At 46.6% G+C, this 16196-nt stretch overlaps 1 protein-coding gene across 2 annotated transcripts in view; it reads left to right on the top strand.

The window, feature by feature from the left end:
• The window catches only part of PTPN9 (protein tyrosine phosphatase non-receptor type 9), a 54926-nt gene that overhangs the window by 23277 nt on the left and 15453 nt on the right, over window positions 1-16196 (top strand). For both annotated transcript variants that reach the window (XM_024205395.2, XM_024205394.2), the window contains exons 2-5: window positions 3892-4035; window positions 7929-8018; window positions 8993-9117; window positions 14801-14906. In XM_024205395.2, coding sequence (XP_024061163.1) covers window positions 3892-4035; window positions 7929-8018; window positions 8993-9117; window positions 14801-14906 — 465 coding nt within the window. The remainder of the gene's footprint in view (window positions 1-3891; window positions 4036-7928; window positions 8019-8992; window positions 9118-14800; window positions 14907-16196) is intronic.

Here is a 16196-nt window from a genome sequence, read left to right as displayed (position 1 = left end):
TTATTTTATGCAGAGCCATCTTTATATCTTGCCGGGTGATGCATCCCATTCTACGGAGGGTTCTTGGCTTCTTCTATCTAGAGATTAATTGTCAGTTATTTATTTTTGAAATAATTATCAGCCTAGAGGGGATGAAAAGGTCCTTTGTGTGTCCTCACAGCAGAATATCTGGGGTTTTGTTCTGCTAGGATCTTTGGAGGATCCCGTTAGGAGGTTAGCAAAAAAAGCATTGTCCTGGCTAGAGAAGAAAACCACTGTCTTAGGGAGCGCTCAGGGGAACTGACCCTCATCCAGCTCCTGCCTGGGGTTACACCTGTGCGACCCTATGGATATGCTAGGTATAGCGGAGAGCAGAATACTGCCCTATATGTTTGGTTGTGGTTTAATTTCTTCCTTCCTTTGCCCTGGGCTTTCTTTGTTCGCCTGGCCTGGGTTGTCCAAGGCAGCAGTCTGTTTCCTTCTTGGTCACTTTGATGTTTGCTGTTTCAGTCCTCCTTGCATTGCTAAAGCTTTTTTTCTCTGGTTTGGTGCTAGCTGGTTCCCAGCTAACGTGGTATTTAAAGCAGGTGGGGATATAGCTACTAAAGCCATGGCTGGTGGTGGCCTTTATGTCTTTGTCATCCACCCTCCTGTACGGAGTGCTCTGGTATCTAGCCAGTGTTGGTGGTCTCCGTCTGTCAGCTTTCCAGGTGGGTTTTGCAGGAAGGAATGCCTGGGGTAGGGGCACTATCAGGTTCATAGGTATGGCTGGATTTTAACCCTGAGTTTCTTCTCTCTGGGAGAATTGCCCTCAGCAGCTGTCTCACTGTCATATTTAAAGACAAAGACCTCTGAGGTTTCATAGATTCATAGATTCTAGGACTGGAAGGGACCTCGAGAGGTCATCGAGTCCAGTCCCCTGCCCGCATGGCAGGACCAAATACTGTCTAGACCATTCCTGATAGACATTTATCTAACCTACTCTTAAATTTCTCCAGAGATGGAGATTCCACAACCTCCCTAGGCAATTTATTCCAGTGTTTAACCACCCTGACAGTTAGGAACTTTTTCCTAATGTCCAACCTAGACCTCCCTTGCTGCAGTTTAAGCCCATTGCTTCTTGTTCTATCCTCAGAGGCTAAGGTGAACAAGTTTTCTCCCTCCTCCTTATGACACCCTTTTAGATACCTGAAAACTGCTATCATGTCCCCTCTCAGTCTTCTCTTTTTCCAAACTAAACAAACCCAATTCCTTCAGCCTTCCTTCATAGGTCATGTTCTCAAGACCTTTAATCATTCTTGTTGCTCTTCTCTGGACCCTTTCCAATTTCTCCACATCTTTCTTGAAATGCGGTGCCCAGAACTGGACACAATACTCCAGCTGAGGCCTAACCAGAGCAGAGTAGAGCGGAAGAATGACTTCTCGTGTCTTGCTCACAACACACCTGTTAATACATCCCAGAATCACGTTTGCTTTTTTTGCAACAGCATCACACTGTTGACTCATATTTAGCTTGTGGTCCACTATAACCCCTAGATCCCTTTCTGCCGTACTCCTTCCTAGACAGTCTCTTCCCATTCTGTATGTGTGAAACTGATTTTTTCTTCCTAAGTGGAGCACTTTGCATTTGTCTTTGTTAAACTTCATCCTGTTTAACTCAGACCATTTCTCCAATTTGTCCAGATCATTTTGAATTATGACCCTGTCCTCCAAAGCAGTTGCAATCCCTCCCAGTTTGGTATCATCCGCAAACTTAATAATCGTACTTTCTATACCAATATCTAAGTCGTTAATGAAGATATTGAACAGAGCCGGTCCCAAAACAGACCCCTGCGGAACCCCACTCGTTATGCCTTTCCAGCAGGATTGGGAACCGTTAATAACAACTCTCTGAGTACGGTTATCCAGCCAGTTATGCACCCACCCTATAGTTTCCTTTCAAACACCGTAGAAAGCCCTCTTGCTGGTACACAACAAAGCTCATTTGCTTTGAACGTGCTCCTCAGCCTGTCAGAAACCTGAACCTGCAACCCTGCCTGTCCCAGTAATTTCTCTCCTTGGATGTTTTGCTGCTGCCTCAAACAACTCAGTATATGCAAACCAGAGCTTGTATTTCCTGCAGAATCCCCTCTCTGCTCCATTTCTTAGTCTTATTCACAGAAGCACTATCCTACACCTCATTCAAGCCATGAGACTCCTCTTTCCTCTGCCCCCATGGCTAGGCTTTTGCCAAACCATTTTGCTTCTTTATCTACAACAGAATTCATCCTCCCCCTCCTTTCCATCGCGGTCACCAAGATATTCCATCCTTCGCCAGCCTCCCACTCTGATGGCTCCAACTCCTTCTCCTTTGGTCTCTGCTCCATCCCTCCCTGGTACCCTTCTTACATCCCAAACTTTGCTACTCTGACCGAACCCCCCCTTCTCCTTGTCTCTCTGCATTGGCTTCACCTCTTCTTCCATGCGAAGTGTCCTCTCCTGGCTTCCAGGGCTCTCCAAAACACCCCCTCTCCCTGTGGCTTGGCATCACCTGCTCTCTGTGCTGTGCCCTAGCTCCTCTCCAACTGTTCTGTCTTCACCCTTTGTGCCTTCTCTCCCTGCCAGATCACACTAAGTTTTCTCTCTCTCTCTCTCTCTCTCTCATAAACCATGCAAACCTTTGCCTATTCCACAGTAACCGCTAGCACATCCCATGCTGTGTGTATTCCGTCCTGGATTGTACCTGCTTTTGTAGGGGTTTACAAGTTTGGCATTTACTGTATGGAAATGCATGTACTTACTGTGCTGCATAAATAACTAATGTGGGACAAAGACCCAGCTTGAGTCACACAAAGAGGACTGGTAACTAAGGATGCTTTTGCCTGATATGGAATAAATTTAATAGATTGATAGATTTCAAAGCCGGAAAAGACCATTATGATCACCTAGGCTGACCTCCTGCATATCACAGGCCATGGAATTTCACCCATATTTCTGTCTCTCTCAGAATTCCTTCCCTGTAACTGATCTACAACCTCGTTCTCCCAGTCAGTACTGTTGATGTAAATAACTCAGGGAAATAGCAAGAGAGCACAAGGTTGGTGTTGGAAGGAGACAAATCTGGGTCTAAAGTGAGGGATGTGTCTCCAGTGAGGCATAGCTGAGACAGTAAAAGGCCATGACTCTGGTAAGGTGAAGGCTGGTGGGATTCCAATATACCTGGCATCATCTGGAGGTGATACAGTTCATTCTCCACAGGTATCCAGCAGTGCGGAGGCTAGGAGATCTATCTCCCGGCCTCTGGATTGCCAGCTATCGGGGTTTCCAAAAGCACTGAGTGGCTTTCCAGATTCAGCCTCTGAGGCTTGTCTAACTAACCACACATAGCTATGACCCAGCACTCTTATGGCTTCCTGGTGCCTTTCAAAGCTGCCATGGAAAGCAATATGCAAACTCTGGAGGCCTGTGTTAAGTAGAAAAGTGACTTGCTGCTGTAGCTAACAATGCTCCAATGAAAGATCCCTGTTCTTTTATTGCTTAATCAGCCAGAGCTCGTTTGTTCCCACCGCTCTCATTGGCTGCTGGGATTGATGAAAAGAGTGAGACTGCAGTGATTGGTGCATCATACTGTACAGCTGCACTGCCAGCTATCCAATCATCCCATCTCTTTCTCTCTGCTAATTTGTGCAGGCTGCTTTGAGCTGGTGATTTGCATCTCCTTTGCTTCTCATTTCATTGTTTCTGCCTTACTGTGTGTCACCTACTTATCTGATCCATCTAATGCTTTTAGATACACAGTGGGTTAGAGTGGATTTCAGAATAGCTTCTGTACCAGATTATTTTCCATCCCTTGGTATTTAGTGTGTGCAAACACTGATGTGTCTCTTCCCTCTTGCCTTACCATGCGTCTCTCTCTCTCTCTCTTTCAAATAGGCCACGAAGCAGTTCCTAGAGGAGATTAACAAGTGGACTGTGCAGTACAATGTGTCTCCGCTTTCCTGGAACGTGGCCGTCAAGTTCCTCATGGCTAGGAAGTTTGATGTCCTCCGAGCGATTGAACTGTTCCACTCCTACAGAGTACGTGAGCCGGAGCTGTCTTGGTGAAGGGGGGAGCTGGAGTCAGGCTGGGCTTTTCTGTGCTGTTAAGTGATGTGATGCATTGCAAAAGCTGTTCTCGTTTCCATGGGAACAGTTATGCCCTCAAACTCTTTTTTTTTTTTTTTTTTTTTTTCTTTCAGTTTTTTTTTTGCTTTAATGAAAAACCTACAAGCGTATAAATCAGCCATGCAAAATCATTGCGAGTCACCCAGGCACAAAATCAATTCAAACCACCCTGCCAGGATGATGATAGCAAAAAAACTAGACAATGTTTTAAACTTGCCCATCCCCCAAACTTGTTCCCTTTCAGATACTTCTCGTCTTTCACTGCTTGGTCACAGTTTTTTACAGGAATGTGTCCTAGGAATTATTGAAATGGATAGCTCTAGGCCATGCCAACATCCAGCCTTCTTCCCCATCCCTTTTCAGGAACAATATTGGATTCTGTAGAGCAGGGGTTCTCAAACTGGGGGTCGGGACCTCTCAGGGGGTTGCGAGGCTATTACATGGGGGGTCACGAGCTATCAGTCTCCACTCCAAACACTGCTTTGCCTCCAGCATTTATAATGGTGTTAAATATATTTAAAAGTGTGTTTAATTTATAAGGGGGGTCGCACTCAGAGGCTTGCTATGTGAAAGGGGTCACCAGTACAAAACTTTGAGAACCACTGCTGTAGAGGTTATTATCTGATGCCTATCACCATAGTACCCGAGTGCCTTCTGGTCCTGCATTGAACAGCTTCACTCCATATCTGTTCTAATCCTTTTCAGGCGATACTGTTAGCAGATATTCACAGCTCCCTTTTCCAAAGCAGCTATAGAACCAGTGCCAGAGCCTTACTGGGACAAAGGTTTCTATTGCTGGTATTTTTATTCTGGATTAAAAAGGGGCCCTGTGTCCTCTATGCAGTCTATGAAACCTGAACAAACCTCAGACTGAGAATCGCAGATGGCTTCTCTATGGATTCTCTCACACACACCCATAATCCTCTGCCCTGGGATCTGGCTAGTGGGTTAACCACACCCACAAACTCTTAGTGTGTCTGTCCCCCCTATATAAACCCAGGAACTACGTCACAACCCCAGTCTGCTGCTTCTGTGCCACAGCACCCTGCTTCTTTCAGCAGCTAACGGGAGGCACTGGAGGTACCTTGGTTGTAAGCTGAGCATCTGTCGCTACCAGGATGTGGTATGTAATACCTTTTGGGCAGGTAGCAGCCTCTGGTGCGTTCATCAAATGCCCGGCAGTGTGGTAGCGCACATCACTCGTTGCGGCTTGCAGTGGTATCTACATCAAAACAGTGGGATGTAACTTTTTTCAGTGACGAGGAATTTTGGGGGGGCCTGTTTTTGAGGCCCCAATTTGAGATCCCTTAAAGAGACATGTACCTCAAGAGGCAGGTGCTCAGTGCTGTCTGCAAAGCAGGCCCCTTTTAGGTCTCTCAAGTGGGGCCTCCAAAATCCCTAGTAATTTTTGGAAATGTAGGCTCAGGGCTTGTCTACACTTGTTTACATCCAGAAGTGGCGATCGATACGTTGGCGGTCGATTTAGCGGGTCTAGCAAAGACCCGCTAAGTCGACCGCAGATCGCTCTCCTGTGGACTCCTGTACTCCACTGGATGGAGAAGAGTAGGGGGAGTCAACGGGAGAGCGTCTCCCATCCACATCGTGTAGTGTGGACCCCGCAGTAAGTAGATCTAAGCTACTTCGATTTGAGTTACGCTATTCATATAACTTAAATGGCGTAGCTGAGATCGAATTTCCCCTGTAGTGTAGACAAGGCCCTAGTTGTCTAGATATAAGTACATGTGAGACCTTTTGGAAATGTTGGTCCTGGCTTGTAAGACCTTGATCATACCAAGGGGTGATTGAGTGTCTCTGAGGTAATGTGTTCCCTTGTCTAAGGGTGAATGTAAAAAGTCAGTTGGCAGCCCTGGCTGCTCTAAATGCCAGAAGAGTATTGGCTTGTCTGCAGGCGGTGAAGTTATAGGCTGGGGTCACTGAAGCATAGCAAGTTTAAGTGGCTCTCTCAAGGTTCTAGAGCAAGTCCGAGGGGAAGCTGGGGAGAGAACTGACACCTAGTCCTAGCCACTCTAGGCACTAGATCACGCTTCCACAGAATAATGAAAGATTAGCTGGCTCATGGCTCGTCTGGTAATTGCTGAAACCGGAACTGTATGATACTGAACACTCAAGTGCTACCCACACTCCCCTGCAATCAGGTTTGGAGTGTCTCCACTAGCTTGAGTCACTGCTCTCTTCCTCTTGTGGGACAGACCAAAGGCAGAACGTTTATGGTGCTGACAACAAACAATCCCCCAGCTGCATGACAAGCAAACAGGAAGGGATCCCAAAACACAGTTTTCTCTGACCAATGGCTGCTGTGCTTGAGCACCCGATACTGAACAAATCACTTCTCCTTCTCTCACATGCCCTCTGGCTCAGGTGCTAGAGTGAACCTGGGCTAGAAACCAAAACAAGGGCTTGGTCCTGCAGGATCTGAGTCCAGGGGAAATGAAGGCATGCCGCACCCCCCAGGAGACACATCTCATCAGGTCAGAGCCAAAGGTGAGAGGGCACAGACGGCACGCTGGCCCCAGCCTTGCAGAATTCCACACACGTTCTGTCACCTGGCCAGGGATTTTATTGTCATTAGTAACATCCTCACCTTGTTCAAGGAGGGTCAGTAGATTTGGTGCCTGGGCTGGCAACTTTTCCTGTGAAATACACATACGTAGTGGAACCTCCTTGTAACGAACTCTGATGCAGCGAAGCTCCACCAGCATGGTCCTGATTTCAGCAAAGTACTTAAGAACATGCCTGATGTTAAGTTTGCGACTAGACCCATTGACGTCAATGGGACTAAGTTCGGCATGTGATTAAGTAGCTTGCTGAATCAGGGAATATGAGAGACAGAGGACAGCCCTAGTGCCTTTCTCCAAGAACTTGTTGCCTATTCAGTGTCTTGGGTCAGGCTACCTGCCCACCAACCATGGCTGACAATGGCCTTCTGATAAGGCTTAACGTGTGTTGCTGCTCTGGAAGGTCACTGAAGAAAAGCCACCCTGGGATTCCATGTTTCCTTTTTCTCAGTGGTCCCACATCAAATGTACTTGGTTGACAAGTAAAAAGATGTTTTCTCTATCCACTAACCCTGCAAATCTGACTTGTGTTCTGGGAGTCAAGCCAGGTTCTTTCCATCTTGTGCATCACCACCAGTAGAAAAAAGCTCTGCAGGGCAAATTCTCCCTTGAGTTACGCCTGTCAGCTCCATTGCCTGCAGTTGGTTTGCCCAGATGGAACTGCTTTGGGGTTAGAACTTAGTAACTGGGTCTGTCCATGCACAAGGAAGAACAGACTGCAGCTCGCTCTCCCAATGCTGGATTAGCTTTGCAGGACTAACGAGAAAAGAGCACTAAATGTGCCCAGATCTAGCTCTGCTCAAGCACCCGGAGCAGGGGCTATTGAGTAAGAAAGTGCCATTTTATACAGACCCTCCTTAAAGTGGAACCTCAAATAGAAAACCACCTTGAGCTATGTGCAGCATCTGGACACACATGACAAGCTGGTTTGCCTCCCATCCTCTCCGCCAGCCCCAGACCTGGGCTAGCTGGCTAGATTTGGTGGCCCAGCCTGGAAATTGGTGGTTCTGGCCAGCCTCAGGATGTGAGAAGGTGGCACAAGTTTTGTAGCCAGATCTGGAAATTTGTTTGGGTTAGATTTGCATGAGGCTTGGTCACTGAGCAGGTGGGTGATGATGGTGGCCATATACCTGTAATGATTCCCAGCTGAGCAGGAAATAGTAATGGCAGCTGATTGGAGGCTGCTACCTGTGCTGTCTGTGTGATTGTTGTGTGCCTCTGAACCCTTAGGAAACTCGGTTGAAGGAAGGAATTGTGAAGCTGAAACCTCATGAAGAACCTCTGCGCTCTGAGCTGCTCAGTGGGAAATTCACCATCCTAGTAAGTGTGAGATCACGCCCTGGTCTTTCTCGTCAATGTGCCCGATTTGTGCAAGCGGAGTCCTCTCCATGTCCAAAGGGCCTGCAACCTTGAGAGACAGCTGGGCAGCACTGGGAAAAACTAAGTGTGCACGGGTCTTGGAAGGCGAAATACAAGGTGGTATTTTCACCATTATGTCTCATGAGATTGTAACCCCTAGGCAGGGACTCAGGATTTTGGGGTGGTCCGGCTGGGATCCTTGAAGAAGTGGGGGCTGTGGTTATTCACCCACAACAGCTGTTTTTCCCCTCTTAGTCTCTCCTTTCTCCTTCTCCCATTGGCTGCAAGCTCCAAGCTGAGCGTGATGGCAGTGTCTCAGAGACGCAGTTAGCTCATCATCGTCCTGAGCAGTGAGGGTCCTAAGGGAGCTCCTGGGCCAGTTCTCCTGCACAGCAGTGTTTGGCATTAGCTACTCCTTGGGCTTATCCCCTTCCCTTGGGTAATCTGGTTGGTTTGGGGAAAATGCCGGCTAAAGATGCTCAGCTTCTGGGGGCTCCTCTGGTTCACTTTAAGAGTGCAGTAGACTATTGGGAGGCTCGTAGAACGGAATGAGTAAGGAAATAGAATTGTCTTCTCCTCCGTGGATGTAAGTCGTACTTTTCTTGTCCCCTGTGGATCAGAGCAGGAAATCTCACAAGTAATGAACAGTGGGAAAGCGGAAATTAATCTCTCTAAAATAAACCAGTAAGTGGTCTGTGCAGGTCAGTTCTGTATGGGGTGTCCTGCACATGTCTGCTACATTCATACTCGCCGTTCTGCATCTCCAGTCTGCTGCAGCGTGAAACCTCCATCATTACTATTTGTTTATAGTGTTTATAGTGCAAAGGTGCTGTACAAACACACAAGTAGACCCTGTCCCTGTCCCAAAGAGCTTTCTCCCATCCATGTTCTGCCACCTGTCTGGTCTTTATGCTTTTCCCCTGATTACCTTCTAGAATGCGCGGGACCCCTCCGGAGCCTCTATCGCCCTCTTCACCGCCAAGTTACATCATCCCAATAAAAGCGTCCAACATGTGGTGCTCCAGGCGCTGTTCTATCTGCTGGACAGAGCTGTGGAGAGGTGAGTACAGATGTGTGCGGCACGCAACTCCTGACTGCTCAGCTTGCTGTTCCTAGACTGGCTTTAATACCTGTAATTTCCATTGCAATCTAGGCGGGATGGTTTTCCCTGCCCTGCTGAACTCCACAATCCAGGCTGTCCGTCTGTACGCACTACTTGGCAGGAATTTGTAGCATGGATTTTTTGGAGAAATCTTGGCTTCCCTCCCCTCTGCCTCCAATCCCTGCAGCATTTCCAGCCTGTGTCTCTTGTTGTAGACAGATGTGAGTGCATGCAGGACTGGGCCTGGGGACCAAGGCAGAGGGTTTATTTTTTAAGCCCTGCTCCCTGAGTTCATGACTCTTCTAACCCACCAGATCTGTCTCTTTCAGCTCCCAGGCTATTTGGGATAAGAGACCAAACCTGAGCTGATTCATTTGAATGACCTTGGCCTATCTTCTACAATATAAAGGATACTTGCATATTAGCTGATTTTCCAGGCCTACCGCAGAGCCTGCCTGTCTGAGCAGACACTGGTGGAGGCGCGCGGCACTCAAGGGTAGGATTTCTGTCTAGTGGGAAAGTGCAGTGGGGGTCTTAAGTTGTATTGGCCACATGATCGGTGATCACATGATGGGTAAGTGCTGCTACTTGGGCTGATTTTTCCTTTGTATCTCATTGTGGTGTCGATATGATGCCGCATGATGGAATTTAGGTTTTTTTTTTTTCAGTTTGCTTTCTTAAAAACCTAAGAACTTACACACACAAAAAGAACATTATTAAGGTTGCAAAGTCCAGCACGCAAAAGAGGCAATGGCAGAATTTGGGTACCCCGTGAAACTTGAATTTGGTCCCTTTGCGCAGCTGCATTGTGAAATAGGCTTTGGTGTCGTGGTCACATACTATTTTATCTACAGGGCCTCTGCCTCATTCAATGCACCGGTAACCATCAGTCTGGCATTTCCTATCTTTTGAGTGCTTGACTTTGCAACCTTAGCAATGTTCTCTGAATGTAGTTTGCATGCGTGTTATAACTACGTCCATTTAGGAGATTGCACTAACAGCTACACAAGCCCTTGATTAGTTTTTGAAGATGCCCCATATGTGGTTTATGTCCTTCAATCTGCCTTTGAAGGATCTGTAAAGAAGAGAAGTCAAGGGGCGTTTGGCTGAAACGCTGAGCAGTATTAATTGAATCGGTGCTGTTAAAGCAGGGATTTGAAATCTCCAAGCTGTAATTGTGGTACGGCTGCCCCCAGGCAATATAAACTCTCCTACACGAGGTGCATTAATATGTTGAATTATAAGATTTGGGGATATCCAGCTGAATCCCAGTGCTCGGTTGGTTGAATGTCCCTAATGCTACTATTTATTTATTTGTTTTCATCCAGCTTTCAAAATGATCTCTGTTCTTCAGAGCTGTCTGTGCGGGGCTCGGTCAGAAAGGCCAAAGGCCTGCGAAAGCTTATGAAAAATCCCTAGGCCCAGCTGGCTTCCCTGAGAAATTTGCTATCTCGCACCCCTGATGCTTTTGACTGTATTCAAGGAAGCCATGGCCTCTTAATCCCTGACTGAGTCATTGGCTCTGGTATGCGTTAAAGAGCTAAGAACCATGGTCTCCCCTGAAGATTTTCAGGGAGGATTTTTGGTAGGGGGATGAGGCAGGTTGTTATCTGGGCACCCACATTTGGAAGCAGGGAGTATACTCGTTTTATATGTAACAATACCATTCTTTGGAGCAGCTAGTATGCACAAAGGTTAATGTAACGAAACAGGGAGCGTACTGTGAGACACATGACAGGCTGACCCACTTTCAGGGCTTTCATTTCCTGATGCAAAAGTGAAAGAAAATTCTCAGCTATTCACCCCTTCCCCACTCTGCTCGTCCCTGGGGGCTGCAGTGCCTAGGGCATGGACGATCGCTCTGCGTTGGGAGAATTCTGATTCCGATAAGTTGCAGTGTCAGAACATAGTGGGGAAGGCTGAAACTAGAGCTACTTTACCTCTGAATTTTCTTGCTTGTCAGGTGCTCCGTATCCGTGTTTCTCAGCCTCTTGGATACCAGGGACTGGGCTTGCTGCCTTCTTAAACTGCGTCAGGGAGATATCGGGGACTGGCCCGTTGAGAAACACTGCTCCATACGACATGAATGCATTTTGTTGGCATTTAAATACAAGGCTAGTTTGGAGTGTTACCATGCCTGATGCACAGGGCTGGCTCCAGGCACCAGCTCAGCAAGCAGGTGCTTGGGGTGGCCAAGGGGAAGGGGCTCTTCGGCGGCAATTCGGCGGCGGGTCCATCTTGGAGGGAAGGACCTGCCACCGAATTGCTGCCGAAGAAGAAGGTTGAGCTGCTGCTGAAATGCCGCCGATCGCGATCGCGGCTCCCCCCTTCCTCCCCCCCCGCCACTTGGGGCGGCAAAAACCCTGGAGCTGGCCCTGCTGATGCACCCTCAGCCCTAATAGTCTACTGCATAAAGCTAAATTTTGAAAAGGAAGTGTGTGCTTTGCTGTAGAGTGTATAGAGGAATATGCATTCATTATCCCAAGAGCTCTTTTGGGCAGACACGCAGTTCAGACTTGTACCCTGGAGGACTGGGGATTGGAAGGTCCGATCTCTAAGCAGTGCAAAGATTGCTTTTTGTTGGGGTTTCTCATGGATTCTCCTCAAGCGTCACAGAAAAAGATGCATCGTCCCTTTGATTATCATTGTTCATAACTTGCATTCCAGTAGCACCCATGATATGGTAGACACTGTTCAAACACACAGGATGACACAGTCCCCACCCCAAAGAGCTTATAATCTTTGGCCAGGTCTACGCTTGGGAGGTTTTGCTAGTAGAGCTATAGCAATATATTAGATTGGCAAAGAGCTAGGGCAGCTGCAACTTATACTGGCAAAACTTATCACACCCCTGACAGCAGAAGTCTGTAGTGTAGACATGGCCTCAAAACCTGACACTTCTACAAACGTGAACCCCAGTCCTGCAAATGGATCTGTATAGATGCAAGGGACTCCCAGCGTGGATTCAATTGCAGGATCAGGGCCACTGTCTGTAAATGGGCAGGTAGTTGCACCTCCGCCTGTGAGTGCATCTAGTCAGCTACCATTTGAGATTGTAAAACATGTGGGCTGACCTGGGGGAATGGCTCTGGGGTGCCAGTGAATTTGAAGTGCCATACATACCTATGGCACTGCAGAAATAATCAGCATCAGAATTTTCAGTGAGTGTGAATTGGGTCCTAAATTGGGTCACTTGCTGGAGGATTCTCTGCACCTTGAGGTCTTTAAACCACGATTTGAGGACTTCAATAACTCAGACATAGGTTAGGGGTTTATTACAGGAGTGGGTGGGTGAGATTCTGTGGCCTGCGTTGTGCAGGAGGTCAGACTAGATGATCATAATGGTCCCTTCTGACCTTAAAGTCTATGAGTGGAAGTGCTTGTAAGTTTTAAAAAATAAAATAAAAATCAGGAATTACTGAAAAGAGCTCAGCTTGAAATGCTTTGATTTCCATTTGCTGTGACTCTGAGTACTGGGGGAATAGATTGGATTGAGAAAGTACTTAGTGAAGGTTTAAATTTCCTTTGGCTAAAAGTGTTACAAAGTTTAAATCTCAGCTGGCAAAGCACTGGAATTATTGTTGATTTTCTTTTTGGCTGTTTTTTTTTTCTCTATTGTAATTAAAGATAAATTAATTAAGATGCCTTTACACAGGCTGAAGGCAAGCAGACCGTTAAACTCACAGTTTGAAGATGCTAGCAGAGTTCCAAAAAGGACTGGACATGGCTATAGATAACAAGAGCATCCAGAGTTAATATTAGGAGGGTTAAGGGTAACATTTCCAAAAGCCCCTGACTGACATAAGAAAAGCAATGGGACTTAGCCCTCTAAATCAGTGAGGCTCTTTTGGAAACTTTGCCCTTAAAAGAGTTTTGGAAGGCAGAGTAACTCGCCATTATTTGTTAGGTGAATTGCCAGAATATCTAGGATCCCTGCTCATGGCCCAGGGCCCCACTGTACCAGGTGCTGTACAGAAACATGACAAAGAGCCGGTCCCTCCCCTCATGTTTCAGGGCATAAACCAGTCTCTTATCAAAGAGGGGTAGGTAGAAATTTTCCCTTCAGGCAGGTTATCCCATAACAAGGAACCTGGCAGTAGCTGGTGCTGGCTTGATCTAGACCAGCATTTTGTTGTTGTCGTTCTTATAACCACCCAGCAACACACGAATAATCCATATGGGGGAGGAGGAACAGATTAACTCAATGAGCTAGTAAATCAAAGCAGCAGAAAATCCCCTTCCTTTTCCGTTCCATAGAGGAGCCCCAGCCTCTACCCTCCCCAGAAACCCTATAGAAAAGATGGCTTTTGTCTCCTGCTTAGCAGGCCAATGTTGCACATTCAGTTTATTTTCAGTTTTGAAATAACTAAACACGTCCAACAATAAGCGAACGAAGTAATCAGAAATAAACGTTTAAAAACCTCGAGAGGACACTGTGAACTCTGCTTAATGAACCAAGTTCTTAGCTATGCCCGATTCGCCAGTGCACCCTACTTCAGAAACATCCAGCGTGATCTCAGAGAGCCCCAGATAGAGGCATTGTCTCGCGCCGCAAGTAGATGCGTAACTGAAGCCATATCTGCCTATGTGCATCCTGATTCCCCATCTCTGTCTCATGCATTGCAAAAACGAGAGAGAAGGGGTCACATTGATCCCTGGTTTACAAACTCCCTGTTTTCAGTTGAACAGGAATTTTGGTTTCAGCATGAAAGGGGAAAAAAAGGTTTTTACCTGCTACAGATTTTCTTTTTCACTGCCGAAGCTAATGATTGTTTGAACCAAGAGGCAAGAAGCTGTTTGTACAGGGTGGTGCATATGTTAATTACAAGCAAGGCGTAATTAACAAGCAGTGGGCACCTTGATCAGTTTCCTAGTGCACAAACCAGCCCCAGGCTTTTCTAATCTGCCCAATGGATCACTTAACTGCACAACGTTTAGACAAATGATTGTTTTGATGTGCACCTGGCACTTAGGGCTTCAGTTCAGAAAATAACAGGCAGTTTGTGGGCACAATTTGGCCCCCTTACATCTGGAACTGCTGCATTGCAGGTGGTATATTTCTGTACTATTTTACTGGCCAGATCCTGTTTAAAGCAACAGGGCCAGCTCCCCCATTCATTTGGACCTGATGCTTCTGTAGTAGAAATGCTACATTGAAAGAGCCATTTCCAAACTGCTTACAGGGGAGAGGATTACACCACTTGATAGCCCAGCATCCATCTTGTTTTTATTCTCCTTAACTTTGAATGCTAGATTACTGTGTCTTGCCTGTAGTAAGGACCCGATACAGCAAAACACCATAAGCATGCAGTTGAGTCCTACGGACGTCAGTGTGAGTTCAGCAAGGAGTTTGCCAAATTGCCACCTACGCTGAGAATCGATAGTGCAAATACCCCATTTGAGGTTCCATGATTTTTCTGTTCCTAAAAACCTGGGGTCAGAACCTCAGTGATGTCAATTAGCTGAGGGTCTGGCCTCTGTTGTTCAAAGTAAATATCCTGCTTAACTCTTATTGCAAAAAAAAAAAAAAAAAAAGTGGTACTTAAGGGGTTAAACGAATCCATGTTTTGTGCGTCTCTGTGCACCAGGATTCCACATCACCTGCAACAGGTGATTCTTTCTGTCTCCCCCATTTACCCAGCTTTGAAACGCAGAGAAACGGCCTGGTGTTCATCTACGACATGGCGGGCTCCCACTATACCAACTTCGAGCTGGACCTGAGCAAGAAAATCCTCAACCTGCTGAAGGTAAAGGAAAATGGGGGTGGGTGGAGGAGAGCTGATGGGAACGGAAGCTTTCCCCGCTGCATCTTTCTGAGACTATGCAACCTACTGTAGGGGGTAGAAAGGATAGCGCAGTGGATAGGGCACTGGAATGGGACTTGGGAGACCTAGATTCGATTCCGTTCTTGGACACAAACTTCCTGTGTGAACTTGGATGAATCCTTTAATCCGTCCTGTGCCGCAGTTCTCCCTCTGTGAAATGGGTACAGTAGCGCTGTGCTACCTCACCGAGGTGTCATGGGGATAAAATCCATTTTAAAGACACTGAAGAGGGCCCTATATGTACCTAGATAGAGACTGCAGAGTGAAGCAGCTCTCTCTGAACCCCGCTTTCCCTTAGACGCTGAGAGTTCAGAACACATGGCTGTCTCCATTCTTCATGGTAGCAGGAGTCAAAGCTGTTGCCAGTGCTATAAATGGAAAGGGTGAGAGTACTTGTGGGAAGTCACCATGTCTGCAGTGACTTCTTTCAAACACTAATATCTCTGCTCTACTTAGCTTGCTATCCAAAGCTACCTAGACCGAGAGGCAGTGCTGTCTAGTGGGTAGAGCACAAGACTCAAGATTTGATTTCTAGCCCCAGCTCTGCTATCGGTGCACTGTTTGGCCTTGGGTTAGTCAACCTCAGTTTATCCATCTGTAAAATGGGGAGAACGGTAGTTCCCCCATTTACCTCAAAGCGGGTATTGTAAGGATCAGTTAGTTAATGACCGTAAAATGTTTTGGACATGTAGGGCCTGATCTGAAACCCACTGGAATTGGTGGGAATCTTACCACTGACTGGAGTGAGCTTAGATCAGGCCTGGAAAGTACTATATAATGTGAAGCGTTTGCTATTAGAATGTATCTGCTTCATGGTGCAATGACTGGAACTGTTTCAATTAAAACAGAACCAAGGTTTTTTGACTTGTTTGTTTTTAGTATCCTGACAATTACTGATTGCCCAAAGTAAACATAAGAGAAATAAGGAAGCATTACACAGGGAAATTTTACCACAAGACTTGCCCTTTAAGCGCACAGACAATTAAGCTGTAACCATAATGCATTTTATGTATATACAGAAAAGTTAAATATTCCAGAACGAATTAACTCTTGAGCTTTAAGGAAAAAAAGATCCCAAAGTTCCAATTGGGTGTTAACACAGCTAGGCATTTCTAATGTGCTCATCAGCATGGCCTCTGGGCTCCACTCCTGTCACTTCCTAAAGAGCAGAGTCAAAGCAGCTTCTTCTTTCCTCTAGTTAAATTGCCTCTT

Source organism: Terrapene carolina, unplaced genomic scaffold (genome assembly GCF_002925995.2).
Source record: "Terrapene carolina triunguis isolate 2854851 unplaced genomic scaffold, T_m_triunguis-2.0 Scaffold67, whole genome shotgun sequence".
NCBI lineage: Eukaryota > Metazoa > Chordata > Testudines > Emydidae > Terrapene > Terrapene triunguis.
The sequence above is the reverse complement of the archived record's forward strand: the minus strand, read 5'-3'. Positions and strand labels throughout refer to the sequence as shown.